General features: G+C 42.8%; 1 protein-coding gene across 1 annotated transcript in view; it reads left to right on the top strand.

Moving 5' to 3' along the window:
* Positions 1-21,917: 21,917 nt before the first annotated feature.
* FSTL4 (follistatin-like 4) overlaps positions 21,918-27,071 on the top strand; it is a 628,064-nt gene continuing 622,910 nt past the window's right edge. The window contains exon 1 of the mRNA XM_006888071.1: positions 21,918-22,043. Within this exon, the coding sequence (XP_006888133.1) occupies positions 21,918-22,043 (126 nt within the window). The remainder of the gene's footprint in view (positions 22,044-27,071) is intronic.

Consider the following 27,071-nt stretch of genomic DNA (forward strand, 5'->3'; position numbering starts at 1 on the left):
TAAACAGAGTTATCTCTGATCTTATCCAATCTATAAACCTTAACTTACATACAGCCCCACATTATTAAAACATCCACAAATACTCCCTCTCCCCAAAACTTCTCCTGCCTTGATTATATAACAGGGCTGCTAGGACTGGTTCAGGGGTTCATGTTCAGGGCTGAGAACAGAACCTGTTTTCTTCAAACATTCAGTGACTGGGAAGTGAGGTTAAACAGTCTCCAAACTGTGGGGTTCCATCTTGCTCACAGACCTAGAAGTACGTTTCAATGGGAGGCAGAGCATGTTTCTAAACTTGCCTGCTTCCTCCTTTCCCCATCACCCTGTCTCTCCTCTTTCCTGAGATGGAAAATGTTATGTTTTCTCTGCTCTAGCAGGAGAGAATCTGGCCTACAGCCATCCTCAGAAGCGCAGTCATCGGTGGCCTTGGCAATGATTCATGGTCAAGTGTGAGGGAACAGCAAACCTGCCAAGGCCAGGAGCACTGAGAATGGAGCCTTTATTCTTCTGAGCCCAAATCATGGCATTCATATGCAAAGGCACAGCAGACCAAAACTTGGAAATCACAGAGTGCTAATACTGATACTTATAACAGAGATGGACCTGGTTCAGGATCCCATAGCTGGGCAGTGGCAGAGGGAGGGCAGACTCTCAGACCAAAGCTATGTGAAGGCAAGGATCATGCTAGCCCCACTCACTGCTGTATCCACAGAATGCAGCACAGCTCTTGGAGTGTAAGAGGTCAGTAGGTACCTATTATTTTCTTATTTATCTACCTTTATCCTCCTAAATAAATCCCTCTGTTCTCTCTTTTATGCCAGAATAGTCATGAGGGCATGAACAGTGTGCTATTCTTCAAGCAAGTAAATAACCTTGTGTCTATATAGCCAAAGAAGGACATAGACCCATGAAAGACTTCTTCCCATTAATTACCAATAGTATGGCCTGGGTAGGGTTTGCCTGAAAGCTTATGGCCAGGATGGGCTTCTGGGAGGGGTTTTTTGTTATTGTTAGGTGCTGTCGAATAGAGTACAATTCATAGTGGCCTCATGAATAACAGATGTGAAACCTGTTCTATCCTGTACCATCCTTACAATCTCTGACAGTCACTGTGTCAGTTCACCTGGTTGAGGGTCTTCCTCTCTTTTGCTGCCTCTCCACCTTCCCAAGCACGATGTCTCTCTCCAAGGAATAGCCCCTTCTGGCAACACACCTAAAGGATATGAGATGATGTTTCGTTATCTTTGCCTCCAAGGAGCACTCTGGCTGCACCCTCTCCAAAATTTATCTGTCCTTTTGGCAGTCCAAAAGAGCAAACGTATTTCAGTGATCTTCTCCAACATCATGTTACAAAGCCATCAAGTCTTCTGTCATCCTTATTCATCGTCCAGCTCTCAGGTGCATAGAAAGTGACTGAAAAGAACATGACCTGAATTAGGGACATCTTAGTCATAAAACTAGCATCATTCTCCTCGGTAATTTAGAGAGGCCCCTGATTTCCAACTTAAATATTTCAGAGTTGTTTTCCCATTTAGGCATCAAGGCTGACCTCCAGGCATACTTATAAAAATAAACTATTTGCCTGGGATTCATATTAAAGGAAATTTGAATCTGAAAAATTTTAAGAGCATCATGCTTGAAGATGGCATCAGGTCCATGAATAGATCTTGTTCTGAGGTAGAAGGCAGCATCCGTTAGTTACAGCCTAGGCAGACAATGTTACCTAGAAGGGCACTTGTATGCCAGACTGCAGTTTGAGAAGTATTCCAAAGAGAGAAAGAAAAAAGAACTTTGTTCTTTTGCATGTTGTTGACTCTTGGGCTGATGTGGGGCGTCACCTGATTTAACCTCCAGGACCAGCTCCTAGCCCCACCTGGGCTCCACAAGCAATGGCAGCTGGTCGAAACCAATTGAGCCTTGACAGTGCAGTCTCAAAGACTTCGCGCTGGAAGGGGCGCAGAGAGAGGAGGTGTGTGGGGGGTGTGTGCGCGCGCGCGTGAGGTCGCCCCCGTCCGCCTCTCGGCTCCCCCACCACCTCGGGTGTGCTCGCAGGACAGAGCAGGTGCGCTTCCATCTCCGCACGCCGCCAGGACCAGCTCTGCGCGCCCGGAGTCCTCGCGCCCGGCGTGCGCGCTGGCTGCTCCGCGCACCTGGCGGCCCAGCGCCGGGCTGACCCACGGGCGGGCGGCGCGCACAGGTGGCGGCGATTGGGCAGGCGGGGCCCGGAGGGTGACGTCACGGGCTCCGGTCCCGGCGGCAGAAATAGGGCAGCCGCGGCGGCAGTAGTACAGCAGCGGCAGTGGCGGCTTGGAGACCTTAAGCCGCGACAGCTTGCAGTGCGCCCAGGACCCGACAGCCAGAGGGACTGAGCGAAGGACGCGAGGCCGGGTCGCCGCCGCCACGGGACGCTGCCTCCTGCCCTCCCGCCGGTGTCCGTTCACCTGTGCTTCCTCTTGGCCCCGGCCGCCTCAGGTACGCGGGCACCACTCCGGAGCGGGCGCGGGGAGGGTGCCGAGCTGCCACTGCCACCAACGGGTCCCGCTGCACCCCGCGGGTGTCCCAGAGCCCGCAGCCCCGCGTCTCGCTGCAGGGCCCGGTGCGGGAGCTCCTAGCAGCCGCCTGTTCTCGCTGCCCGCACCGGGAGAGCCAAGTTTGCCTGCCTGGTGGCGGGCACAAGCACGGGACCACGACTCGGCAGGGCTCCCAGGTCCGGGTGAGGACTCGGGATACGGGATTGGGGGCCCATGCTAGTGGCGAGGGGCTGCGGAGGAGACCTGAGTAACCTGGCTGGCGCGCAGGGCGCGACGCAGAGCCGCGCGGGCAGAGCTCGCAGCCAGCGCGGGACCCTGGAGCCCGCAGCGCAGCTCGTGGGCTCTGGATACCGAGCGACCTCAGCGCAGCCCTATGAGCGGCGGCTCCACGGCTCGAACCGCTGTCCTTGGCTCCAGAACAGGAGCAGGCAGGCATCCTCCCCCTCCTTGCCTCTGGCTTTGCAGGAAAACTTGCGTCTCCAGCCTGCAGCCCGAAGATCCCGCTGCGCCTCGCCTGGCTCAGTGCGCGGAGGTCCCCGCTTGTGGGGCTGAGTGTCCTGGCTCCGCGGGAGGCTGCTGGTGGCGAGCAGCCAATATGACCTGCAGGGGCGGCTCTGGGGAGCACTTTGTTCTGGGATTATTCATACTGGGAGCTTGTGCCTTAGGTCATCCTTGCCCCTCCTTTCTTGCCTTAGCAAAGAAAGAAACCTGTTCCAAGTTTCAGGGGAGGGGGCGGCTCTCTGCTTTCGGCGTGTGTCGCCTAGAGTTTGGGAGCCAGCGCAGCTTGAGCTTAGGTGGCTGCCTGCAGCTGAAAAAGCAGCTCCCAGTATGGGTTCGCCAGAGGCCTGCCACCTGAGGACTTGGGTGCCCCAACTCTTGGAGGAGCATAAATAAACCCACTAGAAGCTGCTGGGGTTTCCTAGTGCTGATGGCGAGCTGCCATCCGTCCACAGCAAGTTTCTGGGCACCAGTGGAGTTGGGCCCAATAGCACTGTCCTTCGCCCAGGAGGCTGGTTCTCAGGCGCTGTCCAGCAGACCTCGCTCCTGGTGACGGTGCGCGACGCTGATGGATAGTGTTTCGCGCCCGCTCCTCCGCTTGCCCTCTAGGTGTCGCTTCTGCCGAGGTTTCCAGCTAGTGGGAGAAAACAAACCAAAAAAACCGCACCAGTAGCTTTGGTCTGTTTGTTCCTTTTGTAAAAATTTTTTTGCAAGCTTGTGAGCCAGATATGGTACTAGGTAAGCCCTCGGGATCCAAACATCCGCCCACGTTCCCTGGACAAAACATAAACAGAATTTCAATACGATGCCGGGGTAGCTGCTCGAAGTGTGCAGGGAATGGACCTTGATTACCATCAGTGAAGGGAGAAGGGATGTCTCTTCAAAGTCCCAAGTTCTTTCCTATACCACTAGGTTAATGGGTAGCCAGAGAGTACTTTCAACAGTGGCATATTAATCCTGGAGCGGTCCCACTTCGGTGCCTGTCCCTCCTAGTGCTGGGTCTGCACAGTTGTCAGGCACAAGGGTCATTCAGGAGGCAGAGTGAGTGGCGCAGTGTGTGTGACACTGGCTAGAGCTCAGCACTCCTCTGGCTGTAGCTCAAACCGGAGACTCAAAGGGTGCCCTACAGGGACTGTCTCTGCCTCGCATCTTGGTAGTTGTGAGAGAGGCAGACACGGCAGCATCACTAACCCGTTTGTCTTTAAGACATGCTCAGCTGGATGTTAGCTTTCTCTCGAGGACTTCAGACTGAACCAAAGGTCATGTAAGAGAACAGTCTACTTTGATGTAATGTTTTAGTGATTTTTTTCCCCCCTCTGAATTTCACAGTCATCTTCATTGTGGGTGATTTTAGGAAAGCACTTTTTCTTCCAGAAAGGGACCAGTTTGCTCATCTTGGCACTGAGATAACATCAATCCTTTTGGCTATTCCTGGGAGATGGATAAGAAAGGGGAAGATTGGATTATTTTACTTTGACCCATCGGTTACTTGGGAGTCTTCCCTTTTACTAAAAAGGCTGCAAGATTATAGATATAGATGATATAGATATTAGTGACCTTCATGTTGTGATATTTTGTTTGACTTAACATATGTTTCACACACTGGCATTGAAGAATCAGGATTTTTAAATTACCCAAATTCCTGGTGACAGAGTTCATAGTGCTGCTAACGCAGGGCCAAGCCTCTCTGCCAGTTCCAACCCACCAAACCGAGAAAGATGGGCAGCCTTTGGAAACTTGCTGGAGGGTCAGCTATGAAGTTAGTTTTGACTCGACTATTCGATATTTTCATTTGACTTGAATTCTTACATAAACTTATTTCTCTTTACCTCCCCTCCTTCCCAATTCAACTTTCAGTTGCTTCTAGGTGGCGAGTCATGTGATTCTTTACTATCTTATAATGCATAACAAGGGAGCCCTGGTAGCCTTATGGTAAGAATCTGCACTGCAAGCCTGAAGACACATGGTTCAAAACCACCAGCTGCTCCATGGGAGCATGGGCAATTAACTGCCTCTGAAAACCCACTGGGGGGGGGTCAACTGGAGGTCAGTTCTGATTTGATGGTACACAACTACCATCACAACAATGCATAACAAGGTACTGGACTTAAAATAAAGCTACAGTAGGTAATTTAAGAGGTATAATCTATGTTTTAGAAGGGTTACTGGAAGTTCTACTTGAGTGTATGCGTGTATGTTATACTTCATGGTAAACAGAATGCCATGGATTTAAAAATTGCACAAAGAGTAATTTAGGCATCTCATTTATCAAATGTTGAAGAAATAACCAAAGATAGAGTAGATAATGAATAGGAAATGCAATTTGATTTCATTCTGGCTTGCTACAAGGTTAGCCTGATATATTTGCCATGCCGAATTTCCCTGGGTTGATATTTTAGGAACAATTTCAAGAAATTGGAAGCTCACAAATGAACACTTGGATCCTAAACCTTTCAGAAGGAGCCACAGTGGCACAGTGGATGGAGTGTAGGGTTCCTAAGAGAAAGGTTAGTGGTTTGAATTCACCAGTAGCTAGGGGCAGAAGGATAGGCTGCCTTCTCCAGTAAAGTGCCATAGCCATGAAGACCTTGTGCAGTAGCTCCACTTTGTCCTGTAGGATTGCTGTGTGTCAGAATCAATCTGACATCAGCTTTAAGTCTTTCAAAAGAAATTAGCATATAACCTCTTAGTTTTTGTTTGGGGTTGCTACAACATTTTGGTTTTTTGTTTTGTTTCCCCTTAATATTAGATAGCGATGCAGAAGATGACTGCGGGATTTTGATGGTTCACAGTTGGTTTGTATTTGTTGATTACCACCATCACACCTGTAACATGCAAAGCACCTTAAATAACGTGTGAGCACACACGTCTCCACTTAGAAGAACTGGAATGCAGGTGCCTCAGGGCCATGATTTAGGTGATGCCAAATCACCATTGTAACTTCTGATTCTGTTGGTCACAAAGAGAAAGCATATGACTAACCTGTAATGGCTGGTAATATTTCCATGGTCTAAAAAAGGAGGTAAACAGAGAACTGATGAACAGCCCCTAAAGCTCTGAGGATCAGAATTCTTTCCAACTAAGGTTGCTTTCCAGGGTACAAAGATAAGTTTGTATCATTAAACCTCTTGACAGTGTTTCCTGCTGGTCTGTGACCCTCCTCAGTAAAGACAGTGTGAGAGCTGGACAATAACTTAAGGATGACAATAGAAGAATAGATACCTTTGAGTTGTTGTGTTGGAGGCAAGTACTGATTATCTCATGGACTGTCAAAAGAATAAACAGGTCTTGGAGAAAGTGCAGTCAAAGTGCTTCACAGAGGCAAGGATGGTGATGCTTCATCTCACATACTTTGGGCATGTTGCTATTAGAGGTTGCTTTTTGGAAAGGAACATCATGCTTAGAAAAGTAGGACAGCAAGAGAGAAAGACCTCCAATGAAGTGGCTTGACACAGTGATGGCAGCAATGGGCTCAAGTGTGTAAAAAATGATGAGGATGGCTCAGGATAGGATAGGATTCAAGTCTGTTGTTAATAGGATCTCTATGAGTTGTCTTCAACTCAATGGTACCTTACAACAACAGTGCACTGGTGTTTCCTGAGTGAGTCAGATATAAAAATATTTTTAATATCAATTTTATCATAATTTTCAATTTTCTTTAAAGTGCAAGTTGCTATTTGCTATTTTGTTGTTGTTATGTGCAATTGAGTCACCTCTGACACATAACCACACTATTACATATAATAGCCCTCAACTCTGCTCTATCCTGAGTCAGTCTAATTGTCTCCACTACTCCAGTTACTGTGTTAATCCATGTGACCCAGAGACTTCCTCTCATGTGCTGTCCCTCCACCTTTCAAAACAGGAGGTATTTCTCCAAGGACTGTCCCTTTCTAGCAACATGCCCAAAGTATGTTAAATGGAACTTCAAAATCCTTACCTCCAAGGAGCAGCTTGGTTTTACCCTCTCTTGGACAGACCTATTTATTCTCTTGGCAGTCCATGATATGTTCAATATTTACCCTAGCACCACAACTCAAAGGCATTGATTCTTCTACTCTCATCTCTAGTCACTGTCCAGCTCTCTGACGCATAGCAAGTAATTGTGAAGAGCATGGCTTGGGTTGGGCACATCTTCACCTCTAGACTGACATCATTGCTCTTCAGCATGCTAACTGTGTTGTTAGGTGCCATTGAGTCAAGTATGACTCATTGTGACCTTATGGATGACAAATCTGAACCTTGTCTATTCTGTGCCATCCTCACAATCTCTAACACACTTGAGCCCATTCCTGCAGTCACTGTGTCAATCCATCTCATTGAAGGTCTTCCTCCCTTTTGCTGACCCTCCACCTTTCCAAGCATACTGTTCCTTTCCAAGGATAGTCTCTCCTAGTAACATGCCCAAAGGATATTAGATGAAGTTTAATTATCTTTGTTTAGGGAACACTGTGAGCATACTTTCTCCAAGACCTATCTACTGACATCTTTATATTTTTAAATACAAATGAATTATAGCACCGATACCATTTGTATAATCATACTAGAAAATACTGATTTTCATAAGTAGGCACTAGATAATCTGGGATGGTCCCGTGACCACTGAGAAAGAATTGTTTTATGTAAACAGTGCATACAAACGTATATTTTATACTTTAGTTTGTGATCACATGTGAAACAAAATGACTCATTAGGTATCAAGGGGCTTGGATTTAGCCCAGGCCCAGCCACTGCCTGCGCTGTAAGTCTTGGGTAGTTGCTCAACCCCCTGGACTCTAGTGTCCTGTCCATGCAGCCAGGCTGGAGCACCGGGATCTCCTGACCATGAGGAACATCAAGCCTTAGCTGAGAAACCAGAGGAAGCAACAAAGGAGGCTTAAATATTAATTTGGTACTTCTAGTTGTTTGAAAGAAAAGGTAATCCCTGGTCTTTATAGGACAACCACAGGTATACTCAACCAACTTTAGGACTCTAGCATGGATTAGATGAAGCATATCAACCTAAATTAGTCTCACAATGGGCTCTAAGGGGGCATGTGGATGGAAACTTCACATTTCTACTAAGTCCCAAGGGTGAGGTGGTGGAATGGATTTTCATCCATTTAAAGGCAGTGGGTCTAGTTAAAGATGATTGATGTTATGTGCCATCAAGTCACTTGTGACTCATAGCCACCCTGTGTACAAGAGCTCTAAACTCTACTCTATCCCTTGCCAATCTCACTGTCTCTGACATGCCTATCCTCATTACCCCAGTGATGGAATCAATCCATCTCATCAAGGGTCTTCCTCTCTTGCGCTGTCCCTCCACCCTCCCAGGCTTGACGTCCTTCTCCAAGGACTGGTCCCTCCTAGCAACATGTCCGAAGTATGTCAGATGAAGCTTCAGAATTCTTGCCTCCAATGAGCAGCCTGGCTTCTCTCCAGGATGAACTTGTTTGTTCTCCTAGCAGTCCATGGTATGTATATTCAGTAGTCTTCTCCAGCACCAAAGCTCAAAGGCATCAACTCTCCTTCTATCATTCCTAGTCACTGTCCAGCTCTGATGCATAGTGAGTAATGGCAAAGAGCATAGCCTGTATCAGACACACCTTAGTCTCCAGACTGACATCATTGCTCCTCAGTATGTTGGAGAGGTCTCTGACAGCAGACTCTTCCAATGCAATTTGTCTTTTAATTTCCTGGCTGCTGGTACTAAGAATGTTGATTGTAGAGCCAAGCAAACTGAAGCTGTCAACAATCTCAATCTGTTCTCCATCCATAAAAATGCTGCCAATTGAGAATATTTGTTTTCTTGATGTTGAGCTTTAATCTGTATTGAAGGCTGCAATCCTTGACCTTCTGCAGCAAGCGCTTCAGGTCCTCCTCAGTTTTAGTAATCTAAAAATTCACCGTCAAAAAAATGACTGCATTTGCCAGATATCCTAAGGACCTTCTATCATTTATTCCCCCTCCCCCAAATGTATTATTTTGTTTTTCCTGACTAAGCAAGAAAACAGCCTGTAAGTCTAAGGAGAGTGTGCTGTGTAGTCTCCCATCCTGGGGTGGGATGTGAAGTCACTTTGACTGCTTCCTTTTGCTTTGAATCTTTACCCTGGGTGGTGGTTGTCACTAACTGCCATTGCATCAGCTCTGGACTCATGGTTACCTGTGTGAAACAGAAAGTAATGCTGTAAGACATTCACTTGTAGACCACTGTAATCCATCAGGTTTTCTCTGGCTCATTTTATTCCTAATCCATTTTACTCTGGAAGCTCCACTAAAGTTATGTTCAGCACCATAGCAATAACACACAAGCCTCCAGTGATGGATTGTGACTGTGTACAGGGTACATGGGCTGGGTATTAAACCCAGGTCTTCCACATAAATGGAAAGGGTTTTACCACTGAACCACTTTAGTTGTTGTATGCCATTGAGTCAGGAATGACTTATAATTGACCCTCCAGTGCATTTCCTGAGACAGTAAATCACACAGAAGGTGATTGCTCATCCTTCTCCTTTGGTGTTGCTGGTAGATTCGAACTGCAGACCTTTGGAATTGCAGTGCAACTTCTTACCACTTGGCCAGAGCTCCTTAATCAAGATGCTCCCATCGTTCTATAGTTACCACTTTTCTTTTCCTTCATGCCTCCCCCCCACATTTCATGCCCACTGCCACCTAGTCCAAGCTCCCTGCAGGCCAAACTTTCTCACTCACATCTTTTTCCCAAAGGATCTCTCCAGGTCTCTATCATTAGAGATCACTGTGAATCAATGGAATGAAAGAGGGACCCTGCTCTCTTCCTTCACTCCCCCTCCAAAGAGGGAAAGAATTTAAACTCAAGTTTCTGGGCTGAGTTTTTTCTGTGTGTTATTATGAATGCTTATGTCAGAATCTTTCACTTTCTCTTTGCTGTTGAGTAGGGACCGACTTAGAGCTGGCTTTTCACTGGGCTTCTGAGGCTATAAATCACAGAGGCGGGCATGCATCTTTTTCCCGTAAAAATGCTAGTGGATTCAAACCGTCAGAGAAGCTCTGCTTTTCTTTTCCCCTAAGGAATTTGCCACCATAGTCTTAATAGTTCAGTGCAATCCGTTTACACATCCCAGGGACTTGTGCATACAATAAAGCATGAAGCTATTTATTACAGGATGGAAGACTTGGGAACACTCAGGTTATGGCTATAGGGCTTCCTACTGTAGTCTCTTGACACTGTAAATTTTTTTATCATAGTAAAAACTGTGTTTAGTGGGGAGAAGGCCTTTAACAAACAATTTACACTCACAGTTGAGTAAAGTTCTTGTTAAGTGCCATTAAGTTGAGCTGGACTCGGCGTGACGCTATGAACAATAGATGGGAACATTTAGATGAACTATTCTGTTCCTGAATGTATTTGAGTCCATTGCCATAGAAACTGTATGAATCCATCTCATTGAAAGGTTTCTTCTCCTTTGCTGATGCACCACCTTTCCAAGCATGATGAAATTTTTCAAGGAATAACCTGTCCTAGCATGTCTAAAATGTGTAGGATGACGCTTTATCTTTGCCTCTAATGAATAGTCCAGCTGCACTTTGTTGTTTTGACAGTTCATGGGATAGTTAACACTCTTCTCCAATACCACAGCTCAAATGCATCAGATCTTCTATCCTTATCCTCTTGGAATATTCAGAACTTGCCTATTATTATTCAATGTCCAGCTATCTGATACATAACAAGTGTTTGGAAAGACTATGGCTTGAATCAGGTGCACTTTTGTTTTAAATTGACATTATTGCTCTTCAGGGATTTGGAGAGATCTCTAACAGCAGAATTCCTAACTGCTGGTACCAAGGGTGCTGACTGTGGATCCAAGCAAGATGAACTTGTTGACAGCTTTAATATTTTCTCCATCTACTGTGATGATATTGTTGTACATAGGGTTTTCAGAGGCCTGCTATTTCAGAAGTGGATGGAGAATCCTTTTTCCTAGTCTGTCTTAATCTGAATGTTCACATTTAGAGAAGTATCTGGAGACTAAGGTGCATCTGATACAGGCCATGGTTTTTGCAATCGTCGTGCATCAGAGAGTTGGACAATGATTAGGGAGGATAGAAAGAGAATTGATGCCTTCGAGCTGCGGTGCTGGAGAAGAGTATTGAGGGTACTCTTTGACTGCTGTTTGTTAACAGATTCATCCTGGAGAGGGTTAAACAAGGCGGCTCCTTGGAGGCAAGGATTCTGAGACTTCGTCTAACATACTTTGGACATGTTATAAGGAGGAACCGGTCCTTGGAGAGGGACATCATGCTTGGTAGGGTGGAGGGACAGTGCAGGAGGAGAAGGCCCTCTGTGGGGTGGGTTGATTCAGTGACTGGGATTATCGGGATGGGTGTGTCAGAGACGGTGTGATTGGCACAGGACAGCTGAGTTTAGGGCTGTTGTACATAGGATCGCTATGAGTCGCAAGCGACTCAACGGCACATAACAACCATGATGGAGCCTATGGTCCAGTGATGAGGATTTTTGTTTTCTTGTTATTGAGATGTAATACATATTAAAGGCTACATATAGTCCTTGATCTTCTGAAGCAAGTGTTTCAGATCCTTCTCACTTTCAGCAAGTGAGGTTATGTCCTCTGCATAATGCAGGTTATTGAGAGCCTTCTCTGATCATGATGCCACGAACTTATAATGGTCTAACTAAGAATGTCAGCTCTGTGGATAGACTTTTTCTCTGAGTTGGCTTTGGGATAAAGTCCTTGTCTCCTTTTAATATCTGTGATCTTGGTGTCCTTGAAGATTTCCATATATCTTGGTATCAATTTTCCCCAGGGTCTTTAAGGTAGGGCCCCAAGGTCCAAAGTATGAATTCCATTCCCAGGTTCATCTTTGTTGGTAGTCCTATGTCCTTTTTGCTTTGATCAACTATATCTTTTTATTTCTTATAGTATAAAAATGTGATACAGTCCACACCCCAGGTAAGCTCCCTTACGTGGCATTCGGACTGTGACCTAAGTGTTGTTACACTCTTATCTTACCACTGATTGGATGATCACATCATGGGTGATGATGATATCATTGCATAACTGTCAGATCACATCATCACATAACTGCCAAACCCCTGAGAACTTTTGCCCCATTAAGTTGACAATCTCTTTAAATTTATTATTTTATTTTTGTTTACTTACAAAGTTTGGCTACCTTGTTTTTCACACTGGATCATTCCCATTTCCTGTACCCACTGCTCCCTCTACCATTCAAATTGTATGACCCTATAATTACTTCATGCCCATCCTCACCCTTCTGTTCCTACTCTCCTCCACATGAATCCTTGTACAAGTTTTACTAGTTATCTTTCTATTTCTACAATAACCGTCTTATATGGTATTTATCCTTACGGAACTGAGTTAGTTCACTTGGCATAATGCTTTCCAGTCCCTTCCAAGTTAGGTAGCAATTTGCTAAATCATTGCTCCTGTGTACTATGTAGTATTTCATCATGTGAATTTACCATAATTTCTCAGTCCACACAATTGTGGTTGGATATTTGTGCTGTTTCCATGTTCTTGCAATGGTTAATAATGCTGCTTTGAACATTGGTATACAAGTCTCCATTTGTTCCTCCGTTCTCATTTTTTCAGGGTGGAATAGCTGGTGCATATGGGATTTTTATGTTCAGCTTTTTGAGGAAACCCCAAACTGCCTTCCAGAGTGGATGTACCATTTTACAAGCCCACCAACAATGTATGAGTTCCTATATCTCCACATCCTCTCCAACATTTATTACTTTCTGCCCTGTTAACATTTTCACTGATACTGGGGGGAGATGATATCCCGTTCTGGTTTTGATTTGCATCTCTCTTAATGCCAGTGATTTTGAGCATTTCTTCATTTATATGTTGGCCATCTGAATGAATATCTTCTGTGAAAATTCTTTAAATGTCTTTTGCCCATTTCGTAATTGTGTTATCAGTCTCTTTTCTTGTGGAGGCCCTTGTAGGATTCTGTAAATTTTTAATATGAGACCTTTGTCTGAGATGCTATTGCCAAATGTTTTTCCCAGTCAGTAGGTTTTCTTTTCACTTTCCTGGAAAATGGTTTTGTTTTTGTTTGGTTTTTTTTTTTAATGCATACAGGGATTTAATCTTTGGAAGGTCCCATTTTTATCATTTCCATCCTTTCCAGAATGTGCATTTCTGGCTGTATTTGCCAGTCTCTTTATACTTAGACTCGGCTGTCTAAGATTGATCCCAGTTTGTCTCTGATGAGCTTTGTGGTTTGGAGCTTTACTCCTAAGTCTCTAATCCAGCTTGAGCTGATATTTGTGTATGGTGTGAGATGTGGATCTGCTTTCTGCAGGTGAAAGTCCAATTTTACCAGTACCAACCAGTTGTTGAAGAGGTACCCCCCGTTTGATAGGTTTTATTTCCTTGTCAAATATCAGTTAACTGTAGATAGCTGGGTCCATTCCTGGGTTTTCAATTTTGTTCCACTGGTCTATGTGCCTGTTATTGTACCAGTACCATGCTGTTTTGGTTACTACTGCTGTGTAGTAAGATTTTAGGTCAGGGAGTGCCTCTGCCTTCCACTTCATTTTGGTTTTTCAGAAGTGCTTAGCTTATTTGGGATTTCTTGCCTCTCCAAATAAACTTGACAGTTTATCTTTCGATCTTATTGAAAAATGAATTTGGAACCTATATTGAGATTGCATTGAATATGTAGAGTGTTTTTGGTAGGAGTGTCTTTTCACAATATTGAGTCTTTCTATTCATGAACAGAGAACATTTTTCTATTTCTTGAGGTCTTTCATTGTGTCTCACGGAAATATGCTGTAGTTTTCATTTTACAGGTCTTTTGTGTGTCTAGTTAGATTCATTCCCTAGTATCTCAATATGTGGTTGGCTCTTGTAAATGGTATTGCTTACTTGGTTTCCTTCTCTGACTTCTTTGTTACTGTAGAGGGATCCCACTGATTTTTGGATATTGATCTTATATCTTACCATGCTACTAAATTGGTCTACTAGCTCTAACAGGTTTTTTTGTTGAGTCTTGGTGTTTTCTTTGTATACTATCATATCATCTGCATATAGTGAGTTTAACCATTTCTGTGCTGCTCTGGATGCCTTTTATTTCTTGTTGTATTGCCCTAGCAAGTACTTCTGATACAATATTGAAAAGAAGTAGCGACAGTGGGCATCCTTGTCTGGTCTCTGTTGACAAGGAAAACGTTTTTAGTCTTTCTCTATTGAGAATGATGTTGGCTCTTGGTTTTGCATATACACTTTTCAATATGTTGAAGAAATTCGCTTCTATTCCAATTTTGCTGATTGTCTTTATCAGGAAGCAGTGTTGGATTTTGTCAAATGCCTTTTTGCATCAATTGCTAAGATCATATGGTTTTTGTTCTTTGCTTTAATGTGATGAATTGCATTGATTATTTTTTTGTTGTTGAAACATCCTTGCATGCTTATATCCTATTTGGTCATGATGAATTTTGTGTGTGCGTGCGCGTGCTTTTGGAGTCTGTTGGCTACGATTTTGTTAACACATTGTCACAAATGATGGTTATAGCGAAAAAAAAGTTTCTAAGCATGGTCGTCAATTTAAAAGTGTGCAGCAATGTGTTAAGGATATTTGTGTATATATTCATGAGAGATAGTGGTCTGTAGTGTTCTTTCTTGGTAATATCTTTGCCTGGTTTTGCTATTAGGGTTATGCTTGGTTCATAGAATGACTCTGGGAGTGTTCCATCTTTTTCTACTTTATAAAATAGCATTAAGTAGAATTGGTGCTAGATTGTTTCTGAATGTTGGGTAGAATTTAGCTTTGAAGCCATCTGGTCCAGGACTTTTCTTATGGGGAAGTCTTATGACCTTTTCCATTTCTTCTTTTGTGATGGGTCTGTTCAAGTGTTCTACAGCTGTCCATGTCAATCTGGGTAGGGCCTGAGTTTCAAGGAATTTGTCCATTTCCTCTAGGTTTTCAAATTTATCAGAATATAGCTTTTCATAGTGTTCTGATATTAACAAGTTGATTTCATCTGGTTCTGTTTTGATGTCACCTCTAAAATTTCTTAATCAAGTTATCTGTACCTTCTCTCTCTTTGTTTCTTTTTGGTTAAGTTTGCCAGTGGTTTGTCAATTTACTGACCCTTTTGAGAAACCAACCATCTTAGTGATGGTTTCAAGTAATTGTTTTTCTGTTTTCTATCTCATTGATTTCAGCTCTTGTCCTTGTGATTTCTTCTAGAGGTTGTAGGATTAGATTGTTGTTCTTTTTCTATTTATCTGTTTTCTATTTTATTCTGTAAGGTGTTGAGTTTGATCATTAATTTTTCTTCTTTTTTATGTATGTATGTATTTTTTATGCATTGTCCCCTGAGGACTGCCTTAGTTTATCCCTGAGGTTTTGATATGTTGTATTTCCATTTTCATTCTGTTTCAAGGAACTTTTTAATTTCACTCTTTATTTCTTTTATATCCCAGTCATGTTCTAGCAGAGAGTTATTCAATTTTCACATGGGTGGATTTGTAAGCTTTACCCTTCTGTGGTTAATTGCTAGTTTTATGGAATTGTGGTCTGAGAAGATGCTTTGTATTATTTCAATGTGTTTTAGTTTGTTGAGGCTTGCTTTGTGTCCTAATACATAATCTTGTTTTGTGTCCTAATGTACAATCAATTCTGGAGAATGTACCATATGCACTTGAGAAGAAAGAGAGTTGAATTTTAGTGGGGTGCAATACCCTGAATAATCCATAAGGTCAATCAAATTGGCTGATTGTATAGTTTAGATCTTCACATCTTTGAGTTTCTTGTGAGTTGACCTATCCTTTGGTAATAGTGGTAATACCATTATTGTATTGCTGTCCTTTTCTTCAGTTCTGTTAACTGTTTTATGTATTTTGCAGGTCTATCATTTGGTGCATAAATGTTGACAAAGGTTATGTCTTCTTGATCTATTTTGCCTTCCTTTTATGATGGTTTTCATTCTGAATTCCATTTTATCAGATTTATATTGCCATTCTTGGTTTTTTGTAGTTGCCATTTGTTTGTTACTTTTCCCCTACCCTTGAATTTTAGTCTGCCTTTCTCTTCATTTTTAAGATGTGCCTCTTGTAGGTAACATATTGATGGGCTTTGGTTTTTTATCCATTCTGCTACTCTTTTTCTCTAAATTTGTGCTTTTACTCCATTCACATTAAGTGTGATTATTGTCAGGCCATATTTGCCATTAACATTTTGCTGTGTTTCTTTTTCTGTTTTTGGTTACTATAGTCCACCCACTTTCCTTTGGTGTCTCCATGTGAAGTACTCCACTTAAAATTTCTTGTAGTTTTGGTCTTGTTTTCACAGATTTCTTAAGTTCCTTCTTTTCTGCAGAGTACCTAATTTCTTCTTCATACTTGATAGAGAGCTTTGCTGGGTATAGGATCGTTGGCTGACAATTGAGTTCTTTCAGTTTTCTGTATATGCCATCCATTGTCTTCTTACTCACATGGTTTCAGCTGAGAAATCAAAAGATAATCTAATTGCTTTCCCCTATAGGTGACTCATCATTTTTCTCATGCTGCTTAGTATTTTATCCTTATATCTTAATTTGGAGAATCTTGATGTTTTTCTTTTTAGGTCTAGTCTATTTAGTGTTCACTGTGCTTCTTGAATGTGGATTTCTTCATTCTTCAAAATACCTGGGAAGTTTTCTTTTAGTATTTCTGCCATAATTTTCTCAGTGAATTCCCTGTCCCTCCCATATTCTTGAGTTACAATCATACATATATTGTTCCTTTTGATGTTATTTCACATGATTCTAATATTTTCTTCACATCTCATCTCTAATTTTTCTTCTAGTATATTTTCAGTAAGGCTCTTATCTTCCAGCACATTGACTGTCTGTTCCTTATCTTCAGTTCTACTTTTTTGTCCAAAATAGCATGTTGGACACTTCTGCCATTTCGGTCTTAACCTTCTGGATTGGATTTTCATACTTTTCTATTTCAGTATGTTTGGCTGTATCCTCTCTGGCTTGTGATGCTTTTTAAACTTTTTGTACCCTTTTATCTATACTCTCAATTCTTTCTTCCATCTTCTGTATTTTCTTCCACAGCTGTTCAAGTTGCTCCTTATCAAAAAGTGTCTTCTGTATTGCTGTCTTTAGGGTATTTACTCTCTTAATGGCTTCCATTATTTCTTCCATCATTTGCATCTTCTGTAGCTGTTCAAATAATTCCACATCAACATATTTCTTCTGGTTCTATTTATCTGGAGTATTCATTGGGTCTCCTTTTTTAGAAGTGTTATTTAATTTTATTCTATGATGACTGAGGCAGATTGCTGCTCTCTTAACATTATGTGAGTCTTGTCTTAGTAAATATTAGATTGTTGTAACTGTATAATGGCACAGGATATGGCAGTGTTTAGTGAAGAACCTGTATTTTTGTGCTCCCTGAAAGGGGATGACTGCCCTCTAGAAACTGCAGCTGCACCTGGCCTCTTCTGCTTGACTTTAAGAAGTCCCACATGATGTAGCTAGACAAGCATGTTCAAGGCCAAAGTACCTATAACATTGGTGCTCCTGGCACAGGAAAGCAGTGAGGTGGTGGTCCACAGGTGGCAGGCCTGTAGCCTAGGCAGGAGAGTAGTCAGAGCCACCCTGGAACTGCAGCCCCTTGACCTAGCAGGCAGTGGTCTCTCACTGGCCTGGATATGAGTGCACCTGGGCTGGGCTACAGCCTTTGGCAGACACTGAGGAAGGGTTGGTGGGAAGACTCTCCAGGGCTCAGCTGTGTCACACAGACCTTGGCCTCTTATAGTGGAGCAAAAGTAAGGTCCCCACATGGTGCAATGAGATGAGTGCAACCCTACACACACTTATTTTTATGGGAAATATTTCCAAGCATGACAGACTCTACTGTTGCTTAACTAGATTAGTGGTATAAACAAGTATGAAACCCCTCAAAAACTACAATCACCATTTCCACCCCAGCAGGAAGCTTAGCTCTGTCCTCAGGCACTAGAGTAACAAGGAGAAAGGCTGCCTCCTTCCATGCTTTTTCCAAATCTTCATTCCATCTTGAATACATTTTTAGCTGTGCCTTACAAGATGAAAGTACTTTTCTAAATTCTACTGATTTCTCTCCAAGGGAAAAAAACACACAAAACAACCCACACACACACACAAAAAATTACCAAAAGTATTGCTAAGTATTGAGAGGCACCAAAGTGATGGAATTAGAGCTATGCGTGGCAAAGCATTTAACTTTGTCTCTTGTGTCACCTAACTATGAGAATAATCACTACAAAACATTGATAGTGATAGAAATGAGGAGTGGAAATGAGCCTTCTGAATTAATACCTATAAATTGTTGAGAACAATGCCTGACACTGTGTGTGTATATGTGTGTGTGTGTGTGTATTGTTATGTGCCATCAAGTTGCTTGCGACTCATAGCGACCCTGTGTACAACAGCCCTAAACTCTGCTCTACCCTGTGCCAATCGCACTGTCTCTGAAACTCCCATTCCAATTATCCCATTCACTGAATCAATCCACCTCATTGAGGGCCTTCCCCTCCTGTGCTGTCCCTCCACCCTCCCAAGCATGATGTCCTTCTCCAAGGACCAGTCTCTCCTCACAACATGTCCAAAGTATGTTAGACGGAGCCTCAGAATCCTTGCTTCCAAGGAGCCATGTATATTATATATGTAATTGCTATATTCACTCAGTAGACTCTATCTATTTGGTTATTAGACAGATCATCGAAATTAATTTAGCCCCAATATTAATTCTTTTTTATGAACCAAACTGTCATAAAACTCAAGTTGTAAATTTTTAAGCCTGTGCTGCTGTAGATGTAATAGATTGTCAATCACCCTGAATAAAAAATGACATCTAAGACACATCTGTGTGCAAATGAAGTCAGATGCAGTGGTGGCCAAGCTGAGTTAAACTTTGCAAAGAAGCTGCTTAGGAATATTCATTAGTTGGAGTGGTTCATGTGTTTCCAAACTCTAAAAGAAGACTCAAATTTAAAGACATCTTACTTTTTCAAATGAATCTGTCAGGGCACCTTAACACAAAGCAAATAAATGCAGACTCCTCCAATTGGAGCAGGACTAGGGTTCAGGCTCCTTGAGACATAACTCAGAACACAGCCTGGCTAAATGCCAGTGGTTAGGGTGCCTTCTGTTAGCATAGTTTGAGGTTTGGCACAAAAACAATTTTAATTAATGGGTTTCATTTTGATGCTTATCTATTACTAGTAAAGCATCAAAAAGTATTGGTCTTGGATAACTAGGCAAATTGAAAATGAAGTACTCAGGCTTGTGTTTCATATCTCCAGGAACTGCTATCTGTACTTTGAACTAGAACATTTTTTATTATCTTGCTGTTCTTAGTTTATTTGGCCTTGAAGCCATGAAAGGATGGGGGGGAGACCTTTAATATGTGACCGTTCTATGAGCAATGTTTGACGGGAGCTAAGCAGAGAAGATGGGCTGGAAGTTGGGGTAGGAAGCACTGTCTTTCTAGTTCCAGCTTGAGTTTAAACTGTTGGTTTTTAAAAACTCAAAAACCCAGTAGCTACAGTCTGCAGTGGCTTCAGAGGATAATTTAAGGAGAGTAGGGAGCTGTCCTGTTTCTTTATAGAAAACTCAATTGCAGTTAGGGAAAGACAGTTTTAGTCTCTTTTAATCCTTGTGTGTGATTACTTTCCTCCTCATTCCTGTAAGAAACACATGCCACACTAGCTAGACCGCTGGACTAGGAGTTGAGAGGGCTGGCTGCTGCTGATGCTGCAGTCCTCTCCTGGGGAACAGCCAAAGTGTCACCTCTCCACTCTACTATCTTCAGGGCAAGGAGCAGGTGCTAGTGGTGCTGAGACTGTGACCTTCAGATTGTAGTTACCGGCTGGCTACCTGGGCTTTTTTGCCAGTAGCTCTAGCTTTGCAGGCAGATGTCAAAGATGAATGGTCCAATAAACAGATGTAGGAGTGTGAGCCTATGGACTCCTTTTAAAATACGGAGACACCATCTCCTGAAACATAGTCATCCCTTGTAACCTTGCCTTTTTTTCTTGTAGGCTAGTGTTATATGTCCACAATTTTTAGTTTGACTTCTCCTCCCTGTGGGAATTTCTGTCTCAAGCTGGAGACATAAAGCAAATCTGGAGAGGCAGCTCTATTTGGGTATGGAAGACAGCCAAGGGAAACCTGAAATGCCGCAGGAGTGTATTTGCTTGCTAGCCTTGGTCTCAGCACTGGATGATGATGTGCACCCTCCCTTGCCGAGAATAGTGATATCCCCAAAGCTTTTGATTCCTGGGGTGCATAAGGACGGATTCATAAACAGGCTATAGAGTACCTTAAACATTGCTTCATTTTTAACTTGAACATGTGCTCTGCACTAGTTCTACACTCGGTTATACAAGGGTACTAGCCACAAGGAGTTCTGGAACTTTGTGGGTTTTGTTTCTCCCCAGCCATGATCAGAATATAATGTGGCCCACGTGTAATTAACCACCAAATTGTGTATGCACACAAAAGTCAATACCCTCTAATATTGCCTTAACTAAGAGTTCTAAGTACCATATGATGAGTCCTGTGTGGCTACATTTCATAGAATAAATGCAAACAGTCTCCCCACTCAAAAAGGGACAGTGATTTGGGTGTGAGGCAGTGTGTGTCCTCACTCCCCTTGCACGAGGCCTGGCAGATGACAGGCACTTGGATGCTCATTGTAACTGACTCTTGGCTTTTCTCATATTTGTAACTATTTGGTCACTTTGAATGGTCCATTTCTTATCTAGGACTTGAGACTCTCATGCTGCCAGCTGAGCCTTAGGAAGCTGGTGTTGGAGTCTTTTGTGGATGACTTTAGGTTACTTGTTCTGTTAGGCATAACATGGAGACTGTGTAACAAGAGGATGGGAAAAAATTAGGGAATACTTTTGAAATTCTGCTTTCCTTTGGATGCTTGGATTCTGCTCCAAGAGTAAATTGGTCATGAAATGAAAAGATTGGGCCTGATAATAGCATTTTGAAGTTCACTAGCTTGTAAACTGAGGCATTAGCTACAAATAGGGTATTGCAGATGTAACATAATTCATCATTAATATTTATCGAGAACTAATTGTGTGCCTGGAGTCTCTGCAAGGTGCAGATGGTTAACCAGTTGAGCCAAAATGTTGGTGGTTCAAACACACACAGAAGCACCTTGGAAGAAGCCTGACACCCTGCTTCTGAAATGATACAACCTTGAAAGCTGTTTGGAGCATTTCGCCTCTGCACACAGAATTGCTGGGTGCCAATTTATTTGGTGACAACTAACAACAACAACAGCAGAAATTGTGTGTCTGATCATAAATGCTTTTTTAGGACTGAGGCAAACTCAGAATTTGTGGTAAACTCAGAGGTGAATCAGTTGTCTTACCTTGAATTTTCACTCTAGGTATAGTTGGTATTGTTATACGCTGTCAAGTTGGAATCAACTCATAATGAACACTCTAGAGGTTTTCAGAGGCTATAAATCACACAGGAGGAGATTGTCATCTTTCTTCCTAAGAGCATCTGGTGAATTTGTACCACCTGTCTTTGGACTGATAGCAAAACTCCTTATCATTAGGCCACCAGAGTTCCCTGTAGGTATAATGTACTTAGAATTTTAAGTGGGTTTCTGTAGAAAAGTTAGCATACCAACAGTTTTACATGTGTCTACCCCTGCCAGCTCCACCTCTATCAGGGTATGTATCATTGCTGCCAATTTAGAGTTAAGTAAACTGAGGTAATGTAACAACTCCAAAATACAACAGAAGGGGTGGTGTCAGGATTTCATCTAAAATTGACCTGACTACGGAGTGCAGGCATGAACTCAGTGCCCCATTACTTGCTGATATGCTTTGTTCTAAACATCTGTTATTTTCTCAACAGATTTAACAGAATGCAACCAGGAGGCATTTGGCTGCATCTCACACTGCTTTGGGCCTCATTCCCAGTTGTGCTGGGATGGATGGACCCAGGAGTCAGCAGAGACCGAAATGTGGGTGTGGAGGAGTCACAGGCTGAGGTATAGTCAAACAGTGACTTACTTGATATTTCATAATGATGGCTTTTCATTGTTTCAGCTATCTTATTTCCCTTCTACTTTTAGTTCAAACCAGTTAGATTGAAGCGTAAATTGGGATTATACCCCTTTTCATGAGGGCTGGTAAGAAAGAACATGTGTTGATATCAACAGGAAATTTATATCTTAATGTAATGGCTCCAAAGTTTCTCAAATGCTGAAAACGTATTCCAAAGCCAAGCGTTAGTTACATGGCTTGTCTTCCACAAAGACCCTCAAGAGAATGATCTTTCTGTATATTTAATAAAACTCTGAAAATGCAGACTAATTGGTGGAGTACACCCAAGTGAATTAATGAAGTATTTTAATTATAAAATATGTTTTAAAAGCAATGGACTACTTTTCAGGTATATGGATAAAAGAACCCCGCTGAAAAAGAACTGGCAAGAGGCGGTCCTAAGGGAGCTTGCTTTAATGAACAGATAAGAATGATTAATGGCAGGCTAGGTTTATATAAATGCTGCTAAAGTGTTTGAAAAACTTGTTCTCAAATACTTCCCCAGAGATTCTCAATATACTACTAATTGCTGAATGAACTCTGCTCTTAAGTCCTGAAGGGGATTTGTAAACTGCAAGCCAGGCCTGCTCACGGGAGTGGAACCAGTTCCTATGGAGTGGAATCCAAGTCTCTACAACCCATGTGTGTCAGGACTAAACAATGTTCTAGAGAGTTTTTAGTGACTGGTGGTTTAGAAGTAGATCGCCAGGCCTTTCTTCTGAAGTACTTCTGGTGCAGAGTAACTTCCAAGTTATTGGTTGTTAACCAAGGCAGTAACCATTTGCACTCAGCAGATGTAGGTGCTGTTGAGTTGAGTACTACTACTCATAGTGACCCTGTGAACAAATGATCTGAACCCTGCTCTATCCTGCACCATCCTCAGACTTCCTGACACACAGGTGTCCATTGCAGCAGTCACAACATGTCAGTCCACCTGGTTGAGAGTCTTCCTCTCCTTCACCGACCCCTTACCTTTCCCAGCATCATGTCCTTCTCCAATAAATGGCACAACTTAGCAACATGTACCAAGTATGTGGGGTGAAGCCTCATCATTCATTCCTGCCTCCAAAGAGCACTTCGGCTGCACCCTCTCCAAGACATATCTGTTCATTCTCTTGGCTGTCCATGGGATGTTCAGTGTTCTGCTCCAACACCAGCTCAAAAATAGTTGATGCCATGAATTTGGGGTTCCCACAGGCTGCAGCCTTGCTGCAGAAAACATATGACAAAGCTTGAGAAATGACTACAGCCTCTCAGTAAGAACACTTGGGATTTTCTTTATGATGTGGAAAATACAAATTTTTAGCAGAGAGCATTTCAGGACTGTTTTACTTCCACTGTCGTCTTTAATGCATACTCTTCTCCTTTTCTCTGTACCTATTTCCTGTCCTGCAGAAGGAGAAATTTTTTTAAAAAGTACCTAAAGTCAGCATTACCTGAGACTGAGCATCTCTATACTGATATACCATGTAAGGTAGGATTAGAGCATACCATGTACGGTAGGATTAGTGCATTATTTGATCAAAAGACATGATTTCACTTTCATTATTACTTAATTGTAATGCAATCCCAAACCTAGAAGCCTTAATCTTCTAGGAGCTTCAGAGGTAATTTAATGTGTGCCATTGCTGCTGGAGTTAGTGTGGTTTCCTTTGTGGTGAGTAGATGATTAAATAGAAACACTATCTTTCCCATCTAAATCCATGAAGGACGCAACTTAATGCTCTTTTGAAAGAGTCTGGAGGCTGACTTGCTCGAGAGAACAGCATTTCCCATATGGGAATGGCTTAATCATTACACTCATATCCATACAGAGAGAAAATGATCGCTTAAAGCCCATATATATATCGCTGAATATTTAATAGCCAAGCAAATAAGGCAAACACATAGTTGTGCTTACTTTACTGTTGGAGCTTGTTGGCGCTCTATTTTAAATCACTTACTTTAATTAAAACAGTCACGCCAATTAAGGCAGGATTTAGCTGGAAGCAAACGGAAGGTAAGTTGATATCAACCAAGGGCCTCTTTATCTTTGCTGTTAACATGGGAATACTTTGTGCACCAACAAGAAGGACCAGATGCTGTACATTCTGGGGAAGTCAGGTGTTTCCACTTGGTGCTTTTTTGTCTTTGGTGGTGGTTTTTCTTCCCAACCCCCCAACCCCCTGAGAAAGGAGCCCGGGAAGGGGCACAGGTGGGTAGGGGGGGACAGGGGGTGGTGCTTTGTCTCCCAAGCACAGTAATTTTGCTACTTCAGGGAAAGGAAGTGATGACTCTGCAGACTCCATAGCCACAGCCCTATTGATCACATGCTCTTTGCTCTAGACTTGGCTTTTTGCAGAGTGTTCTAATTTTACTCTTTGAGTCTGCTGATATCAGTGATTAATTAAGATGATAATAGTACGAATGGATCTCATACGTAGGACCATCCAGTTAGAACTGACTCATAACTGAACCTTCAGCAGGTTTTCAGAGGCAGTAAATCACCCAAGAGAGACTGCTCATCTTTCTCCTGAGAATCTGGTGGATATGAACTTTGTGCCGTTAGATTGGCAGTGCAGCTCCTTAACACTTGGCCACCATGGCTCCCTATAAACAGGGCAGGCTTGGTAAATGTTTACACAGAGGTGGTTTTTGTTAGATGCCATGGAGTCAACCACAACTCATCGCAACTCTTCAAGCAACAGATCGGAACCTCGCCCTGTCTTGAACCAGTCTCACCATCCCTGATATGCTCAAGCTTAGTGTTAATCACTGTGTCAGTTTGTCTTGTTGGGGGTCTTTCTCTAGCCCTCCACCTTTCCTAGCATGCTGCCTTTTTCCAAGGAATGGTTCCTCTTGACAGTGTGTCTAATTTTTTAACAGATTTGTCTACTGACTTTGAACACACTCTGTGTATGGTTCTCCCCATGTCCTTGTTCTCTAGGATCCTCCTGCTGGGGTGTTGTCCCTTTCTCTCTAATCATGCCCCCTAAAACACTCAGCTCTGGTTCTTTTCTCTAGAACTACTCTTGGTGACATTTGATCTCTTTCTCTGGACTCCTAGTTCATCCCTTCTTTTCTTACTCTTAGATTTTTATTTACTAAATGATGGAGCCATCCTAGTTATCCTTCCTTCCTTACTCAGCTCACTTAGAGTGACTGCATAAGATAGTGTAGAACTGTCCAGTCGAGTTTCCGATGTTATGAATCTTTGCTGGAGAAGATGGCCTCATCTTAGTCTCACAGAGTGGTGGGTGTGTTCAAACTGCTCGTCTTTTGATTAGCTTAGGGAGCTCTGGTGGCCTAGTGATAAGAATCTGCGCTGCAATCCCAGAGGCTTACTGTTCGAGGCCACAAGCTACTCTGGGGGGGATAAGTGGGCAGTCTGCTCCCACATGATTAACTGCCACTGAAAACCTGCCTGAGGGTCAGCTGTGGGTGGGTTCTGACTCAATGGCACACAACAACAATTACCTCACTGTTCCACCAGAACTCCTGACTTTCCTCATGTTGTTGTTGTTATGCCATCGAGTCACCTGTGACTCAAAGTAACCCTATGTACAACAGCTCTGAAGCCTTCCCTGGTTCTGAGCCAATCTTCACTGATTTCAACACACCTACCTCTGTTACCCCAGTTACTGTATCAGTCCATCTCATCTGAGGCCTTCCTCACCTGTGCTGTCCCTCCACCCTTCCAAGCATGATGTCCCTCTCCAGGGACCAGTATATCCTGGTCATGTGCCCAAAATGTGTGAGATGAAGTTTCAAAATCCTAGCCTCCAAGGAGAAACTCTCCAAGACAGACCTATTTATTTTCTTGGTGGTCTATGGTATGTTTAAGACTCTTCTCCAGCACCACACCTTGAAGGCATCAATAATTCTTTTGTTCTTAGTCATTGTCCAGCTATGTGATGCATAGCAAGTAATTTCCAAGACCATGGCCTGGATCAGTTGCACCTTAGTCTCTACACTCACATCATTGCTTTTCAGTACTCTGGAAAGGTCCCTGACAGTAGATTTTCCTAATATAATGTGGGGCCAAGCCTACATTATGCAGATAACACAACTTTTCTTGCTGAAACTGAGGAGGACCTGAAACACTTGTTGCAGAAAGTCAAGGACTGTAGTCTTCAATATGGGTTGAAGCTCAACATCAAGAAAAGGACTGTTACCACTGTGAGCCAGTTGTCTGCACCATGATAGATGGAGATTAAATGTTGTTAACAATTACAGCTTGCTCAGCTCAAGAATCAACTTTTCCTCAAAGCACATGCTAAATTTATGAGCAAAATGGAAGCTCAACTGGTAGTTGGTCTTTATGCAAAATTCAGTATTTAGTCATAAAGTCACACTGGTGCTTTCAAATTTAGAGGAGATCATCAAGTATTTAAGTTATGACCTGCCTCCCAGCACAGCAGGCTCATTTCCAGTTAGTACATCAATAGTCTCCCAGCAACCTAACTTGTAAGCAGCTTGCAGGCCAGCCTGGGCTTATGTATTCTCGATATGCATCAGAGATAGTTCTTGTGGGTAGGTGATCCCTGAGAGTTCTTTGAGTTGAGCTTATTGTCATGTGTCGTCAAGTCAGCTATGACTTTATTTGTAAAAAATCCCTGCAAAAAATATATGAAGCTCCTCCAGCAGTTTCCTCCTACAGTCTGATTGTTCTAGGAGAATTAACACCAACAGGACAGTGTAGGAGAGGAAGATGCTGGATTAGATGGACTGACACAATAACTAGGGCAGTGGGGTTAGGTCCATGAGAGTCAGTGAGACTGGCTCATGACAGGGGAGCCTTTGGAGCAGTTGTACATAGTCGCTAGGAGTGGCAGGCAATTCATGGCACATAACAAAAGCAACAAGTAAATTTAAAAATGAAATTTCAGAAGCCTAATGTTAAAATCTCTACGCTCCAGTGCAATCTTCAGAGTTTCTTCTGACATCCATTTTGGTCTTTTCTTCCTCTTCTGTCTTTGTAATGACCGTTTACA

Source organism: Elephantulus edwardii, unplaced genomic scaffold (genome assembly GCF_000299155.1).
Source record: "Elephantulus edwardii isolate Elephantulus edwardi_28Jun2011 unplaced genomic scaffold, EleEdw1.0 scaffold00064, whole genome shotgun sequence".
Lineage (NCBI taxonomy): Eukaryota > Metazoa > Chordata > Mammalia > Macroscelidea > Macroscelididae > Elephantulus > Elephantulus edwardii.